The 16,244-nt window shown below is 31.4% G+C and overlaps 1 protein-coding gene across 8 annotated transcripts; it reads right to left on the bottom strand.

Annotated features, from left to right (window-relative positions):
- Window positions 1–245: 245 nt before the first annotated feature.
- Opa1 (Opa1 mitochondrial dynamin like GTPase) lies at window positions 246–13,073 on the bottom strand. Of its 8 annotated transcripts, XM_074120469.1 has the most exons (22): window positions 12,803–13,073; window positions 12,418–12,703; window positions 12,123–12,255; window positions 11,023–11,130; window positions 10,554–10,610; window positions 9,317–9,376; window positions 9,035–9,115; window positions 8,730–8,887; window positions 8,342–8,505; window positions 7,951–8,089; window positions 7,698–7,823; window positions 6,661–6,891; window positions 5,733–5,878; window positions 5,457–5,618; window positions 4,958–5,145; window positions 3,999–4,213; window positions 2,951–3,070; window positions 2,615–2,752; window positions 2,061–2,261; window positions 1,669–1,762; window positions 1,094–1,204; window positions 246–321 (listed from the first exon to the last, which is right to left on the bottom strand). In XM_074120469.1, exons 1-22 carry the CDS (start codon window positions 12,829–12,831, stop codon window positions 257–259), a joined length of 3,012 nt encoding a protein of 1,003 aa, XP_073976570.1. In that variant the 5' UTR covers window positions 12,832–13,073; the 3' UTR covers window positions 246–256. The 8 variants fall into 8 exon arrangements, with proteins under 8 accessions (XP_073976570.1, XP_073976573.1, XP_073976571.1 ...); XM_074120472.1 differs by lacking the exon at window positions 11,023–11,130; XM_074120470.1 differs by lacking the exon at window positions 10,554–10,610 and having other exon boundaries at window positions 12,803–13,072.
- Window positions 13,074–16,244: the final 3,171 nt, after the last annotated feature.

Raw genomic sequence — 16,244 nt, 5'->3', positions numbered from 1 at the left:
CACCTTCATTATAAACTGCTGCTTATTGCTAAACACAATTACAGAAAAAAAAAAAAATATTTATATATTTACATTACATACAAATGTCATATCTTTTTATAAATTTTCATATCTGGTTTTTGATTTGATAATATTTTTTTTTAGGATAATTTTTGTTTTGAAATGGCAAAAATAATTAAAATAATCTTAAAAAATTTCATTATTAATAAAAAATCGCTTAACGATCTACTTTATTTATAAGAAAATCAAATATGTTCTATTTTTCTTTATTAAGAGCTTGTATGAATTCTTCTAGTTTCTCTTGTATTTGGCGAACACGTTCTGAAAGAAAAAAAATTTATTCACTTTTAAATGAAATATGGAAATCAAAAGCTTCTGAAGAAGTGAAAATTTACAGAATATAAACTGATTGATATCGTCTAGTCTAGGGGGAAAAAAGTCCAATATTTCCGATAGAGTAAAATAATAAAAATCATGCACTTCATCTAGGGCGAGGTTATCCCTGATATTTGACTCTATCTTCCCTCAGGATTTCCCTAGAGATCAGGGATGTTATATAGCTTTCATATATATCTATAAACGACAATTGGCAAGATTGCATTTGATCAAATGATGATTTTTCTAGGACTTCCCTGGCGATCACCAAAACATTACGAGATGCTTTGGGTTCAGAATACTCTCTTAACATAAAAAAAAAAAAAAAAAGTTCTGTGAGATTACGAAACAAATCGAAGAAAATGATCAGAGTGTAAGAACCCTGGTTCTCAGCGAAAGGTACACAACTTTAAAGACGTCAGTTTCTTATTGGCTCCCAACGATCTTTTGTTAACTTAAGGCTCTGATAATGCACTAATAAATAGTCGCGTCAATTGCTAAATAAATTTCTAATTAAACCGCAGGTTAGATAGGGATGATCGCTATCTCAAGTTGACTACTGTTTGGGTCCTGAATTTTTAGACATTTCTGTACTTTGGGTTTTAGAAAGTTTTTCTCTCCCCTTCCCCCCTCCCTAGCTAGAAAGGGCTCCAAAACCCTTGAAGAAGAGTTCACTTTCTTCTTCTATTCACGGACAATCTATTGTAAAGATACTTACTAAGCTCTTCCGCCAAAGTGACTCTCCTTCCAGTTAGCAAATTGACTTTGATTTCCTGATCTTGACTAAAATCTTCAAGCACTTCTTTGATAATTTTATCCAAACGACGTGCTTTAAAAATACAAAATAATTAAAGTTAATAATAATAAAATACAAATCTGGTGTTAAAAAAACTCAGGAAACTTTCTCCTGTTCTCGTAGTTGTAAGGCAACAATGTAGTGATTAGCGACAAATATCAGCAACGAATTTCATTCATAATAAAAACTATGTTTAGTAATAACAAAATTTCTATTAATAGCACTTCAGGAGGAGGATCTAATATTTTAAGAAGTGCCCTTCATCAATTTTACTTAGAAAAATAATGTTACAACTAGTGTTCTTTCGCACACGCGTACAAATTATTTTCCAAAAAATATATTAATTAATTTAAAAACATTTTTAGACGAAAGAAATCCCAACGATTATTTCCAGTCAAAAACTTCCAATTTTTCAAAATTTGGCACGATAACAATGCTTCCACAACTAGGAGTAAGAGAAAGAAACCTTTAAATAAATCAAACATTTATCTGTCTACCTTCTCTGTTCATAACCTGTTGTCTGAGAGCATTCGCGGTCACCTTTAACATTTGTTCCAATCTCCAGAACACCACTACATCTTGGCAGTCAAGCTAGAACATCATTTAAATTAATCATTAATTTTTCAACCTCTTGCATTTACATAGTTTCCTGTCAGAGCATACTTCAATGACTCTTATGCCATTTTTTTTTTTTCATTTTTATTCATCGCCAAAAAGTTCACATTAACAAGGTGATATAAAAGTAAAGAAATTCACATTTTTCGAAGATAGTACAAGTAAATTATTGGACTAAACACTGACAAATAGAAGCAAATCATGACCCTGTGATTCACATTCCCCACAAAACAGATATCACACCTAAAAAGGGTGAAAAAAACCAATAACTCACTTCTGCCGTATGTCCTTGATGGTATAGATAAAATCCACGTCTACAATCATAAGCCCTGGCTATACTACTGTTGATAAAATGTCTACGATAAACTGGTGCCCAAGTTTCACGTACAAAATCATTATTCACTTCCACACCATTTCTTTGGAGATTCTTCTTGACAGCTGTTATTTCATCGGCGTTTAGAGTGGCTGAATGATTCTGAAAGAATAAAAATAAAAACAAGTTGATTCATAAGCATCATGATCGATAAATAATGCTACCCATTGATTCAATTTCTACACTCTACATCACTAAATTAGTTGGAAGTTTGGAAAGATTGTACAGAGGAATCTAGTGGTTCCTCCACTGTAACATTTTTTGTCCTTGCATCTTTCTAAAAACTAAAAATGTTATAATCTTCGAACAAATTTATTCCATTTTGGACATTTTCTCCAAAAACACTAGGTTCATTTTCTAATAAAAATAATGACATATCCAAATAAGTTTAACCAATTTACTATTTATAAGATTTGTAGGAAATATATTTTTAAAAAGCTTTTTTTTCTTCTTACATAGTCTGAGTAAATAATTTTTTCAAGTTCACTTTTGACGGCATTTCTTTTAGTCTGCTCTTCGGTGGCATATTTCCAATATAACCACCTTTCTTTAGTTCCTGGGCCAAGCATTTCCTTCAGTTGGCTTTCAGTCATCTATAAAGTAAAGTATTAAATAACAAATATTCATTAAAAAACAGTTAAAATAAAAAATTACTTCTTATATTATATAAAAACTACTTTGTAGCTTACAAATAAACGACAATTTTCACATGTACAACAAAGTGAGTTTAATTATAATTTTTTTTATCCCAACTTTATCCAACATATAATGTAAAAAATACAAAGACGAACCTGTAGTCTTTCTTTTAAAGTATTTTCAAGAAATTTGACGGCCAAATCCCACTGCTGTTTATCATTGACGCAACGATCTTCCAAAGCGTTCAACTGAATCATTCGCAGCATCTCGTTTCCCTTTAAAAAAAAAAAAGGAAAATCAATAATAAGAAGAAGAAGTTCTTTTATACTTTCCCTTGCACACCATTTAAGGAATTTATTGGGATCATGCTAAGTTTCACAGGGAATATACGTGCTGAGGTCCCTTCAAAGTCAGAAAAAGTGTTTTTAGTTTTACAAAATAACATCAAAAACGAAACAACATCAAGAGCTGAAACTTTATATATCGATTTTGTTTTTGTTTTTAATTGCTGAACAGATACAAATGCTAAATTTTCTTGAGGCAGTTTTTGACGATCAACTAATTATACACTAGTCCTGCCGGAGTTATAGGTTATGGGTAGGTGATCTAAACAGAATCTGTGTTCAAATAACATTTTTTTTTTTCTTAAAATGACTTCCCCAAGTTCCAAAATTTGATTACATCGTTCTGTGCAAAGGAAATAATAATAATAAAAAAAAATCATCAAGATTCGGAGAGAGGTGTGTGGTTCCGCTTCCTTTTAAATAAACTAAAGTGTGAACTGTAACAATCCGTTAAACTGTATCAATAAACATTAAATATATTATACAAATTTCGAATTCAAAGTTCGGTTTACGTTTGAACGGAAATTGATACTCCTGCTTGATGTTTTTGCCGCCTCATTGCTTTTGTCGGCGACTCTTTTCATGAGAACTCATTTTAAGGATATGTTCCGGGGACTTTACACTTCTCTCAAAAGCCTATTATTATAATTAAAGCCAACTAAAGTAGAGTACAAATTCAAAGTTTCTGGAATGGTAAAAGCTAAAACTTATTTTAGTTGAACATATCCAACGATGGAATTAGCAAAAACTTGTTCTAACGGTGATAGAATTTATACAAAAAATAAAAAAAAAATCTTATACTAAGCAATCTGAACTAGTCTACTTTCAATTACGTAAAATAAAAAAACACAAGACTTACTTTAGACTCCCATCTGTGCCTTTTCAGCGCTTCTTCTAAAACAGCTTTTTTAAGATCATGAAATATTGGATCAGATTCTTTAGCAGACATAGACTTATCGACAAACTGTACGAATTCTTGCCGCAAAGCATCACTTCCTGCCTCAATAGAACGATCGGCCAACTGTGATTCAGTCCATTCTTTCAATCTAATGTCCACCATTGTGTTAAAACTTTCTAAAATAAAGAATCTAATAAGTATGTAAATAAGTTCACAATTAGTACTTGAACTAATCTTAGTTTCAGATGGCGGGTTTACTCCTTTTATTTTATTTTCAGTGACAGGTGACGGTGACACGGAGAGGAAGCAGGTTGTGAAAGCACTGCTACGTGAAATTTGGCCCGAGGGGCTCTTGGACAACAGCAACAAAGGGCAAGATCAATGATTCGGACCGAGACCAGGAGTCTGTTCCTACCATCTTCGGCCCAAGGAGGTTTTTTTTAGGCTGGTGAGGTAGTTATTTTGGGCAGGTACATCCCACTAGCGTCTGCTAGTGAAGGCCAAAAGAAAACAACTCTCAGTGCCCCTGCCGACTTCGTCAGGCCAGATTCCTCTTCTTTTTTTTATATATAGGAAACAAAAGACTAAGAAAAAATCACAATGTGACAACAGAAGGGAAGGAAAGAGTTTCTTACATTCTGTGTGATTGCGTTGCACTGGCAAGTTAGCATCGAAAAAACTCGGGTTAAGGAAGGCCAAGCATAAAATAATACCCAAAAATGACTAAGTGTAAAACCCTGGATCTTGTAAAAAGGAGATTTACTCACTAGACCTTCATGCGACCGGCATATAAGCTTATTTTGGCTGCAGTGTCTGAGAACAGAACTCTCAAAACTCTTTGCCCTTTTATTCTAACTCTAGTTTTAGTTATAATTCATAAATATAAATCAAAAATTAAGAAAAAAAAAAAAAAAACTTACTCCTATTCTGTGTTTGAGAGGCTGGTAAATATATGTTTTCTACAACATTATTTTTTACTTTATTCCAAATTTTTTCTAAAAGAAGTGCTTCCCAGTCTTTAACAGATACTTGACTTAGATTTACCACTTCGTCTAAGATTTCACCTCGTGCTTTTTCGAACAGTTCGTCTCTGTCCAGTTCTCGAATCCTACATTTAGACAAAAATAACTTTTATTTAAAGAACATGGTAGATAAATGAAAACTAAAGAAAAGAAGTGATATATTGAGAACTGCTACATAAAAAATAGATGACTGCTGTTTTATTTATAAATCACTTTTTCAAGGTAGATAGATTGGTATTCAAGATATAAGCTGAAAGTCGTCTTGGTAATTATCCGCTAGGTTCAAGACTGCAATTTTTGTTATCTATATTCTAAGGTGAGAAAACCTGAGAAAAGGTCTCAAAGAACCATTACAAAAAAAACAAAAAAAACTGAGGGAAATTATGAAAAATCCAACCTAGGAAAAGTGTTATTCCATTCTGTTTCCAAATTAAACCTTGTCGCTTTAAAAGCATCCGCCTGTTGTTCTACGGTCTCTCTCACCATTTTCCAAAAACATTCCGCCACAGCAAAGGAGAGATTTCTAGTGGTAAGCTGGGTGGTGGACAACGCACTTTCTCTAAACCAAAAACCAAAACGTATTATTAAGTGACATGATGATCCAGGGGCATTAGCGAAGTGGATATTGTTTCAAAATGTCCAGATCTTAAAATTTAAAAAAAAAAAAAACTACCTAAACAATTTTGAATTTCTAAAAAATTGTTCTTCATATTGCTTTATCTCAGATATTGAGTCCTCTTTTCTTCCACGTCCTGTGACCACAGCAAAATATCCAAGTGCCTTCATTGGAAATAATCGTCCAGAGAGGATTTTCTGTATCTATAAAAGATAAATTAAAAAAAAAAATTAATATCTCAGTAGAGAAGAAAAGGAATCTGGGGCTGGAACGTGTAAAGTAGCTGTCGAAGAATCTGATAAATCTAGGAGCATAAATTTATTAATTGGTTTGCGAATAACTCAATGAGATTTGAGACAAGAAGCGGCATATTTTAAGAAGGTTCATTTCAGTTTAGGCTTCAATAATCAAAGGTCATACAAAAATAAGGAAAAATCCCGAAGAATAGTGCGGAAATTGAGCTTATGCAGCGGGGTGAAAGTTTAAACTAGGAGCAGATCTTAACGAGAATGGCTGATAGAAGAAGAAGTGCAGGTAGTTGTAAGGAATCTTTGCACCACCCGATAGAAAGGGTTGCTTAAACCGGCGAGAAGTTGCCAAAATTTTAATATGGGCATCTATGGGTATCTATGTTCATCCTGACACTCTGTGTGATTAAGCGATAGAGATCTAGCTCTCCAAATTGATAAATATTAGAGAAGAGGTAGGGAGAGGAACTTTCCTATTTGGACCTTACTAAAGATTATCAGATTCGTCGAAGAAGGCATCCTCGAAATGGTACGATCATTTAGTAAAAGATTTGATACCAGAATTGATCAGCCAGCTCGATGATAAAATGCTAAATGTTGGTGTGCCAAAAAGTCGTAAGGTATCCTTAGACTAACCCAAGAAGTAGGGAATACGGACTGGAATGGGAACGCAGCTTCCCAAACGCAAGAAAATAGAGATACCTCTCTGATGACGATGATGATGTGATAATACTCACTCTATGAGGATTTGTTAGATTCTCCTCAGCCATATCCACTTTAGTCAATACGAAAATTGTTCTTTTACCACCCGGATCTATTTGTGACACTAAATCTGTAACATTCGATCGTTCAGCGTCAACGCTACCATCTTGTATGCATAAAATAATTGCATTCGGATTTGACATATGAGCTTGTGTGATCTTTTTTATACAATCTCTTGTATCTTCGGCCATATCTTTTGTTACTGTCTGCAAAAAAACATAATAATAATAATAATTTAAATTAGGAAAATAAATGATACAAGTAAGGGAGCAAAGAATGGTTGCAGGTTATTCTGCGTAAACAGCTGAGCGAAAGGAGGGCTCTAGTTTAACGTAATAATCAGTAAAGTAGCATTCCCTGTTGCCCAAAAGCATTCGGTAACTAAAGCAAATATTAAATTTGAACACTCTGTGAGTATCCATCTTTCCATATACACTCTTCAGAGAGAGAAGCAAACTCCTTAAAACTTACCACACACTCACATACACACACGGACGACTCTTGCATAGCCGATTAAGACTTCTTACCAAGGATGCAAACATCATCAGTGTATGCTAGACATACAACTTTTGCATTATAGCTCTACAATCGCTGTGACCTTTTTGTCAAGGTCATTAGCACCTTTGAAATTGTACTAAAAATGAAATTTTCGCAATTTATGGTGGTTTAGAGCCTGCCATAAAATATAATTTCAGAAAACATGAATGTAATAGTAAAATTTACTTCCACAAGTAGACAATATTAGCAAACACAAACTTAAGTTTTCGTGTTTAGAGTTGTATTGCCCCCCAGACATGTGGTGTGGGTAGATGGGCTGATGTGCAAGATGAGCTAGAATGCGCCTGTGGGTTCGCTAAACTTAAGCTGGTTGGGGTCACGCTCAGGCACACCGAAAGCCCTGACCTGAATGATAATGTTTACTTTGCGACGATAGATTACTAGAAGAAATCTTTGCATTTCTAAAGATTTTCTTATTTTACATAATAATCAGTACAAATTAAACTTTACTTACAGAAATAATGCCGGGCAAATCGACTAAAACCATACGTTGTATACCTGGTCCTTTCACCGTCATTGAAATCACATCTTGACTAACCGATTTACCTTTAGATAAACTTCTTTTCATTCTCAGCTCAACCTAGCAGGGCAGGAAAGAAATCAGCAAATGTTAATTTTAAATGTAATATTGTATTTCAAAATAGAAAAACTGTAACGCGCGTCGAATTTGCGGGCACAATTTTTTTCTGAATAAAGGCAACATTTACTTCTGTCCTTAATTTGGCCAGATCATCTTCTTTTGTCAGATCGAATTCCCTATCACTATCCTTGAATTGTGCAATATGATAGGGTCCTTCGCTGAGCGTAACCTTTACAGGAGCCCTGGTCATCATTTCTCCAGCCCCTCTGGAAATAAAATTGCATTGCAATTAAAAATTATACTTATCTGTATAGAAAATATCGCTCGATAAAGTTACGGTGTTTTAAACAATGCTTTGAAGCTTTCAAGTAAGCAAAAAGAAAATAACAATTTTTAATCGTGTAATTTTATTAAAATTCACTTTTTAAAATAAAAAAAATTTACTGATCACTTGGAAATAATTTATGCTATACCAGAAATTTCTATATTCTATTAAAATTATTTGAAATATTACTAACCTTGGAAATATTCTAGCTTGAGCAATCATTTCTAAGACTGAGGTTTTACCAGAACTTTGATCACCAACAACGACCACTCTAGGCAAGTGATCTTGGGCTGAATAACTAGAATCATAATCTGCCAATTCATCTAATACTTCTGAATACATGTCGATCAAAGATTTCTGGAAGTATAATTTATGTATAATAATAATAATATTACTTTATTTAAAAATACAGAACAAAACTATATTCATGAACAAAATCAAACCAGTAATGTACAGCATGGAACTAGTCCGTCTGCTGGATATAATTTATGTATATATAATTCGAAATAATAATAAGCACGAATCAGTGACAAATTAAAGTTAGAATTATCAAAATATTTCTTTTAATGAAACATAAATACCTTAATTTGTTTATGTTTTATTTTACTAGATTTGTTTAATAGAATTTGCTTTTTTAATTCCTTATTATCTTTTTCTAAACGTTCTATTTCCTTTTGGTACTTCAATTGAACTTCTATTAATTCTTGCTGTAAACTTTCAACTCGTTTTTCTGCATTATCTGATAAAATATTGTAAACTATGAGTAGAATAACCTTAATATTAGAAGGTTTTTCTGTGTTTAAAGAGAGGTACACAAAATGGATGATTATTTCGAGAAGTAAAAAAAAAACATGAGGATTAAGGAAAAGAGGGTCGGGTAACTTACATTCTGGAGATTCCAACTGTTCTTCTGAAGAAATACCCCATCTTCTTCTAAAAAATTTCTCAAAACCAAGGTAGGATTTATCTATAAGATTAGGATAATAATGGGATAACAGCACGGAAAAATATAAAAATAGGTAAAAGGTTTATAAAATAGATCACTTGAGAAAAACAAGATCTTTTTTATTTTTGCATTGGTGTTTTTACCATTCAGCCATCAAGATCTTTAACTTTTCATACTGTAGAATTTCACGACTTTTTATGTATTTTTGAAAAATTAGCTTACCACTTCGTTTGGGTTCTGGCGCAGCTCCAAATGTAAAAGCATTAACTTTCATTGAATTCCCTACAAAAAAAAAAAAAACACTTGTCTAAAATAAAAACTTAAGGCAGAAAAATTTAAAAAATAATGATAAATATGTACATATTAGAGAATACCGTCGGTACATTTGCAAATAAATGGAAGACTAACTGACATTTGTTTTTGTGAATACACTTCTGAGATCTAAATAGCAGACAATGATCAAAAAGTGCATTGAAAGCAAGTAAAGCCTAATGATGGTTAATTTCTAATATTGAAATGGGTTAATTTTAGAATTTACTAAAGAAAAACAATTAGTCGAGAAAGCCTATGAATAATACATTTTCATCCAATGATTCCATTTGTATGTAGACTCATGTTTTGATCGGTAGTTGGACGTAAAGTCCGCCTAAAATAATTGGTATTACTTCACTTTATAGACTTTTATGTTTCTCATTTTTATGGCGTTTCTAAAATTTGTCTCTTAGGAAAAAGTGGATTTTAAAAAAGATTTTCTTATGAAAAGTTTGAAGGTTGTTTTTGAAAAGATTTTCCTAATGAAAAAGTTAAAAGGTTGTTTTTTCGTATATGTGTTATGTAACATTTTGAATATTCTGTTTGTACCAAACCCTAATCAGTTTATTTTAAAGAATATAGACATTAATGGGACGTGTGACTTACATTTCTGACAGTTTTTTTAAATCTTCAGTTAAAATTTTAAATGTTAAAACAATACAGAAAATTGTCAGCCCACTTAAAAGAATTTCCTTAGAAAAATATTTCAAAGTAAAGTTACAGACATTGTAAAAGTCATTAAGTAGGCGATTCGACAATAAATTAAAAAAAAAAAAAATGAAAAATATTCTCAATAGTACTTCAAAAAGGCTTATTTTAACAAAAAAAAAAATAAAATAATTATCAGTTTTCGTCTCAATAACACTTCAACAGGCACTAGTACATATACAAAAACAACTTTTTCTTGAAGACGGAATCAAAATGATTTCTTTTGGGAGAAATTAATTAATAAAATGAAAAGATATGTTCTACAAAAATAAAGCCTCCATAAAATTTAAATACATAATTTCCAAACATTTTTCTAAAACATCTTTCATGAGATATTAGGTAACACTAACGGTAAGTGTATGGGAAAAAGTTAATTGCCAACTGATTTATTTAATTAAATCAGTATTCAGCTTTACAAGAAATGGAAATACCTTCATACCTTCGTACATCTTTTGAATCTTCTCAGTGAGTGGAACAGAATTATTTTTTACAGCACCTATAAAAGAAATGTAAAAAAAAATAATAATGTGGATGAAAGTGAAGTATTGTGTTCAAGTTAAGACGTCACAATCGTTCAGTGTCTACTCACAATTAACAATTAGTAGGTTTTAGATTAAAATCAAATGTCAGTGCTCGTTTAGGAAACAAATGATAAAGAAACCTGAATTTCTTAAAAATCAGCGGAAAAAGCGAATATAAGGTAGAAACATGCGAACTAGCGGAAATACAATTTTTATTAATGTTAAAATAATGTTTTAATAAGAGGTCAGCACAAGAAGGAGCACAGTCGAAATAAGGGCTTCCAAAAATAAAATACCAAAATTAAAAACATCTAAAAATGATTGCATCTAAAGTAAAAAACCAATTCCAGAAACTTCCAATACCGTTACTGTTAACTCACAACTTACTCTCTAATTCCCTTTGTTCTGCAGCAGCGTATGCTTCGTCAATTCTTTGATTCAACCATTCCTGCAATCTCGTCCACTTTTCTTCGCCCACTTTCATCAGTCGTGGATCTAGATAAAAAACCCATCAAACAAGAAAAAATTCCCTTCAAATCATCCGTAAGGCCTAAAGATTTGGGAAGTAATTTCATATTTGTTTGCTTCCTGCACTATTCAGAATATTAAATTCAATCAGAGTACAGATTTCCTATTATTCTTATCTCAAAATGTAAACTGAACAACAAAACACTAAATCAAAGTAACCCTAATTTCAATAATCTACTATTTCTGACAGTTTCGTGTTTATGTTTTATAGATTCTAGTATTTAGCAAACAAGAATAAAAAATACATATTAAGAAAAGAAAAAATCTAGGTAAGAGAATGTATTGCAATAGTGCCAAATTTCCTATTTCGATTTTTCTCTGGATATATCCATCTTGTGATTCTCTGAGTTAAATAAAAAATTCTGGTTAAAGAGCTACCATCACCCCGACAGTATGCGTTTGGACAAAATCAGCCAATAGGAAGCCACTTTTTATTAAAATGATTTTTCGAAAACAGCTGTTTAATTATGACATACTCCTGGAACATTTATCTGAAACATTTTCCCAAGAAAATTCCTTAAAGTAAGGGAATGGTTTCTCAACAGTGACATTTCAGTTTGTGGAAATACTCTAGGAAATATTAATAAGGGATTGATAAAGATCCGAAAATCCTGATTCCAGGAAAATCGGCTAACTAGAAATCGTACTTTACTGAAAAGATATTTGTTATTTTAAGCAATTTTATCGAAAATGGTTACCTTCAAGGTGAATATGTAAAATATTGAAGTTAACTACTTTTTTTTAGTAAAAAATAAAGGTTCAAAAATGTAATAATGTAAACTAAAGAGTAAGTGGTGTAAATGTACACACCAGAGTTATTACTTCCAGGAGCGGCAAAATCACAATTCTGAAGTTCTTTAGGCTGTTCAGTTTGTGATAAACGTGTGAACAATAGCACAGAATAGATATCTGAGTATTTAATTAAGATTAAAACTTAAAATTTTATTACTTTTACTAACCTATTTCTATATCAGCAACTTTATCTTTAAATGTGATCATTTTTCCACGGAAACTGTCTAGAGTTTCGCTTGACGGCATGTAACTTTCTAGCCAACTTATATCTGGAAGAGATTGTTTCCAATCTTGATAACTCTGTTAAAAAAGAAAGGACATTAATAAACTTTTCCCCTTATCTTTTAATAATTATCAGGCTGTCAAGTAAAACAATTGTTTAAAGTTACTAAATCTCCAATAAAAATAGATTCGGTTACCAGTATATCTAAATTACTTTTGACAAATAAAAGTTCCAATTACCTTATGTAAGCTCATACCACCTCCTACAGCACCGCCTAGTAAAAGATATCTCAATTTTAAAGCTCCTTTCAGAAACCTATAAACCAGTGTTCCAATACCTCTACTTCTAATAGTGCTTCTTAATTGAGGTTCAACCAACAACAACAGTTTCTTGTTACCAACATTGTTGTAAGAGTTGTGTGTCCAATGATGATAATAATGCCTACATTTTCCCATAGCACACTGTTTGGTTCTTAAACTGACTAGACTTTGGGTGCATTTATTTCTTCTTGGCAAGGAACTGATGCTATTTTGAAAATAAACATTGAATTTTTTTTAGTAGGAAGACAGAAATGAATTTTTAAAAACTTTTTTTTATTTGAATAGATAAATTTAGACTACTAACCCAAATTTTCCTCTAAGGGTAAGCATCATTAATTTTAAGGATATCTAAATTCCTTAACATAAATAAATTAACTAAGTTACTTTCCACATATTCTAAATCTTCTGCTAACTGACATTAAGTACTGTATAAAATTACAATTAACCTCAGTATTACAACTGCCGGAATATCAACGATTTAGACGAGGAGTACTAACAGTTGATATCGTAACCTGCTCTTTTATCATGACAGCTGACATGCATGCAGTATATTCGATTTCACATTCATTGCTTTCTTCTAAGCTATCTAAATAAAAATAAGATTATAAATTTTTCTCAAAGTAAACTGTATTAATATTTTAAACTTCCCAAACATCTGTGATGAGGTTTTCCTTGTAGAAATTATTGTAATCGTCTACCTGATCTAAAATTACACTTTATAACTATCACGAGATTTAAGATCAAGTAAGTCGTGATAATAGAGCTCCCTTACATTCAAATTCGAAGCTCACCCTTTAAAAATACAGAGAAAGCCAGTTGCCATACATATCTTAGCTGTTATAGAAAGCAATGGCAGAATAATGTCACAGGATCCCATAAAGTAATTACTTGATTAATTAAATGTTAAATTCAAATAAAATATTTACTTTAGTTCATAAATTTAATTTAGTAATAAAACTGTCCGGCAGGACAGTTGTACAAGGGTTGATCGTCAAAAAGTGCACGAAAAAGTGTAACGCTGAAAAACACTCAACTTAGACATTTTTTTTCTCATTTTCTATAAATGATAAAATTCCCAAATTTTCTTCAAAATATAGGGAAAATCCTCCTTTATAACTGTAATTTTTTTGCAACAACCCAGATCTAGGTTTCGAGAAAAAAGTTGCCGAAAATGAACAAAAACGGCATTTTCAAAAAATGTTCCTTGTTACCTTTTTTGTAAACTGCGTAACCCTAAACGCGCGAACCGATTTTCATGAATGAGGTGCCATTCGATTCGCAATTTTATGTAGATGAGCCTTTTGGGGGACTAGACGCTGTACATCGAATGGGAGAGGAGTTAGCCCCATGTATGTGAGGCCTCTTCCAAAATTATTATTACTAATAACTCTTAGCCCGATTTTGATAAAATTTGGCAGGATGAAAGGGTTAGGGCACCCCTATGTAACATTAGAGCGATGTTCTGCTTTCTAATCATTTAAAATTATCGTTTCATGAACCTATTTCTTCAATAAATTGTTATTTGGTTTAAAAACTGATGTAGATTTCCATTTTTACAGCTCTTTGCTGTGCATCTTTAGTAGAGAAGTTTGCCCCAAACGCAGGTCTGGCCCTCTCCAAAATTATTATAACTAATATTTTTACAAGGCTTAGTCCGATTTTGGTAAAATTTAGCACGAAGAAGCGGTTAAAGCTTCCCTACGAGACTATAAAGTGCCATAATGCTCCTACATTTACTAAGAGGAAGTTCTGCCATCGTTCAAATTACAGACGTACGAATTGTACGCCGAACAATTGACATACTGATTTAAATGAATGAATTGTCTTTCAATTTGAAATTCTAGATACGGTAGATTCGGTTTTTAGGGTTCTCGATAGAATATACTTAGGAAGGGAGTTTGCCCCACGTAAATAGATCCCTCTTTTAAACGGTTATTAATATATAATTTTGTACATTTTCGCCCAACATTGATCATATTACGCAAGAACAAGAATTTAGAATGCGTGACATTTAAATGTCATCCTGCTCTTACACCTGCCAAGGGGAAGTATTTACAACCATGCAGTTTAAATTCTTTTTGCTCGTTTAAGGATAAGAAATGTAATTGCAAATCATTTTGTATCCCTTCATTAGAAGTTATTGTGATCACAGCCTGCTTTCTCTTACATCCCTTAAGAAGAAGTAGTGTTAGGAAAATTTATCTATTTTAGATCCTCTCTTTTGGACAAATAAATCTTCCAACTAATACAAACGAATCCAAAATTTAACTCTCAATATCTCGTTTCTTACTCGACAGATTTTTACGAAATCATATACAATTATAGACAAAATTTGTCTCCATATACAGGTAAAATATAAACCAAATCTATCGAGTAGTGTACGAGATATTTGAAGTTAAAAATTTCTCTGTTTCAAACGAAACCAAACTTTATCTCTAAATATCTCTTTTTTACTCGACAGATTTTTATGCAATTTTATACAAATGTAGACAAAAGTTGTCTCCATATACAGGTAAAATATAAACAAAATCTATCAAGTAGTTTACAAGATATTTAAGGTTAAAGATTTCTCTGTTTCAAACGAAACCAAAATTTAACTCTAAATATCTCGTTTCCTGCTCGACAGATTTTTATGAAATTTTATACAATTATAGACAAAAGTTGGCTACATTTACAGGTAAAATATAAACAAAATCTATCGAGTAGTTTACGAGATATTTGAAGTTAAAGATTTCTCTGTTTCAAACGAAACCAAAATTTAATTCTAAATTTCTCGTTTCCTGCTTGAGATTTTTACGAAATTTTGTAGAGATTTAGACAAAAGTTGTCTCCATCTACAGGTAAAATATAAACAAAATCTTAGTTTAACTACCGGTCAAAAAGTGGCAAAAATGAGTAAAAATGTGAAAAATTTATTAAAAAGTTAGAAAATCGCAAAAAAGTGGCAAAAATTAGTAAAAAAGTTGAAAACTGGTCAAAAAATGGCAAAAATTAGTAAAAATGTGAATAATTTAGTAAATAGTTAGAAAATCGCAAAAAAGTGGCTAAAAATAGTAAAAATCGCAAAAAAGTGGCACAAATTAATAAAAAAGTTGAAAAGTGGCAATAATTAGAAAAAATCGCAAAAAAATAGGAAAAATTGCAAAAATAAGTTTTTTAATTAGTTTAATAATTTTTGCCACTTTTTTGCGATTTTTACTAATTTTTGCCACTTTTTGACCAGTTTTCAACTTTTTTACTAATTTATGCCACTATTTTGCGATTTTCTAACTTTTTACTAAATTTTTCACATTTTTGCCACTTTTTGACAAGTTTTCAATTTTTTTACTAATTTTTGCTACTTTTTTGCGATTTTCTAACTTTTTACTAAATTTTTCACATTTATACTAATTTTTCTTTATTTTACGAGTTAACTTTTTTGCGATTTTCGAACTTTTTACTAAATCTTTCACATTTTTACTAATTTTTCAACTTTTTACTAATTTTTCAACTTTTTTGCGATTTTCGAACTTTTTACTTAATTTTTCACATTTTTACTAATTTTTCTTTTTTTTACGAGTTAACTTTTTTGCGATTTTCGAACTTTTTACTAAATCTTTCACATTTTTACTAATTTTTCACATTTTTACTAATTTTTCAACTTTTTTGCGATTTTCGAACTACATATTTAGAGTTCAAATTGTTTAAGTTGCATGTTTTTCATCTTTATTCTTTTTCGTGCTATTTTTGATGATCACCCTTTATAT

Source organism: Rhodnius prolixus, unplaced genomic scaffold, assembly GCF_049639745.1.
Source record: "Rhodnius prolixus isolate KJV_2025 unplaced genomic scaffold, Rpr scaffold_2, whole genome shotgun sequence".
NCBI classification, from domain to species: domain Eukaryota; kingdom Metazoa; phylum Arthropoda; class Insecta; order Hemiptera; family Reduviidae; genus Rhodnius; species Rhodnius prolixus.
This window is presented reverse-complemented; position numbering and strand designations above follow the sequence as displayed.

Coding starts and splice junctions, on each gene's coding strand:
- Opa1 (XM_074120469.1), bottom strand. CDS start 12,831: ATGATGCTTACCCTTAGAGGAAAATTTGG. Junction 9,116..9,316: donor GCCAGAACCCAAACGAAGTG/GTAAGCTAATTT, acceptor CTAATCTTATAG/ATAAATCCTACCTTGGTTTT. Junction 322..1,093: donor CACTTTGGCGGAAGAGCTTA/GTAAGTATCTTT, acceptor TTTTTCTTTCAG/AACGTGTTCGCCAAATACAA.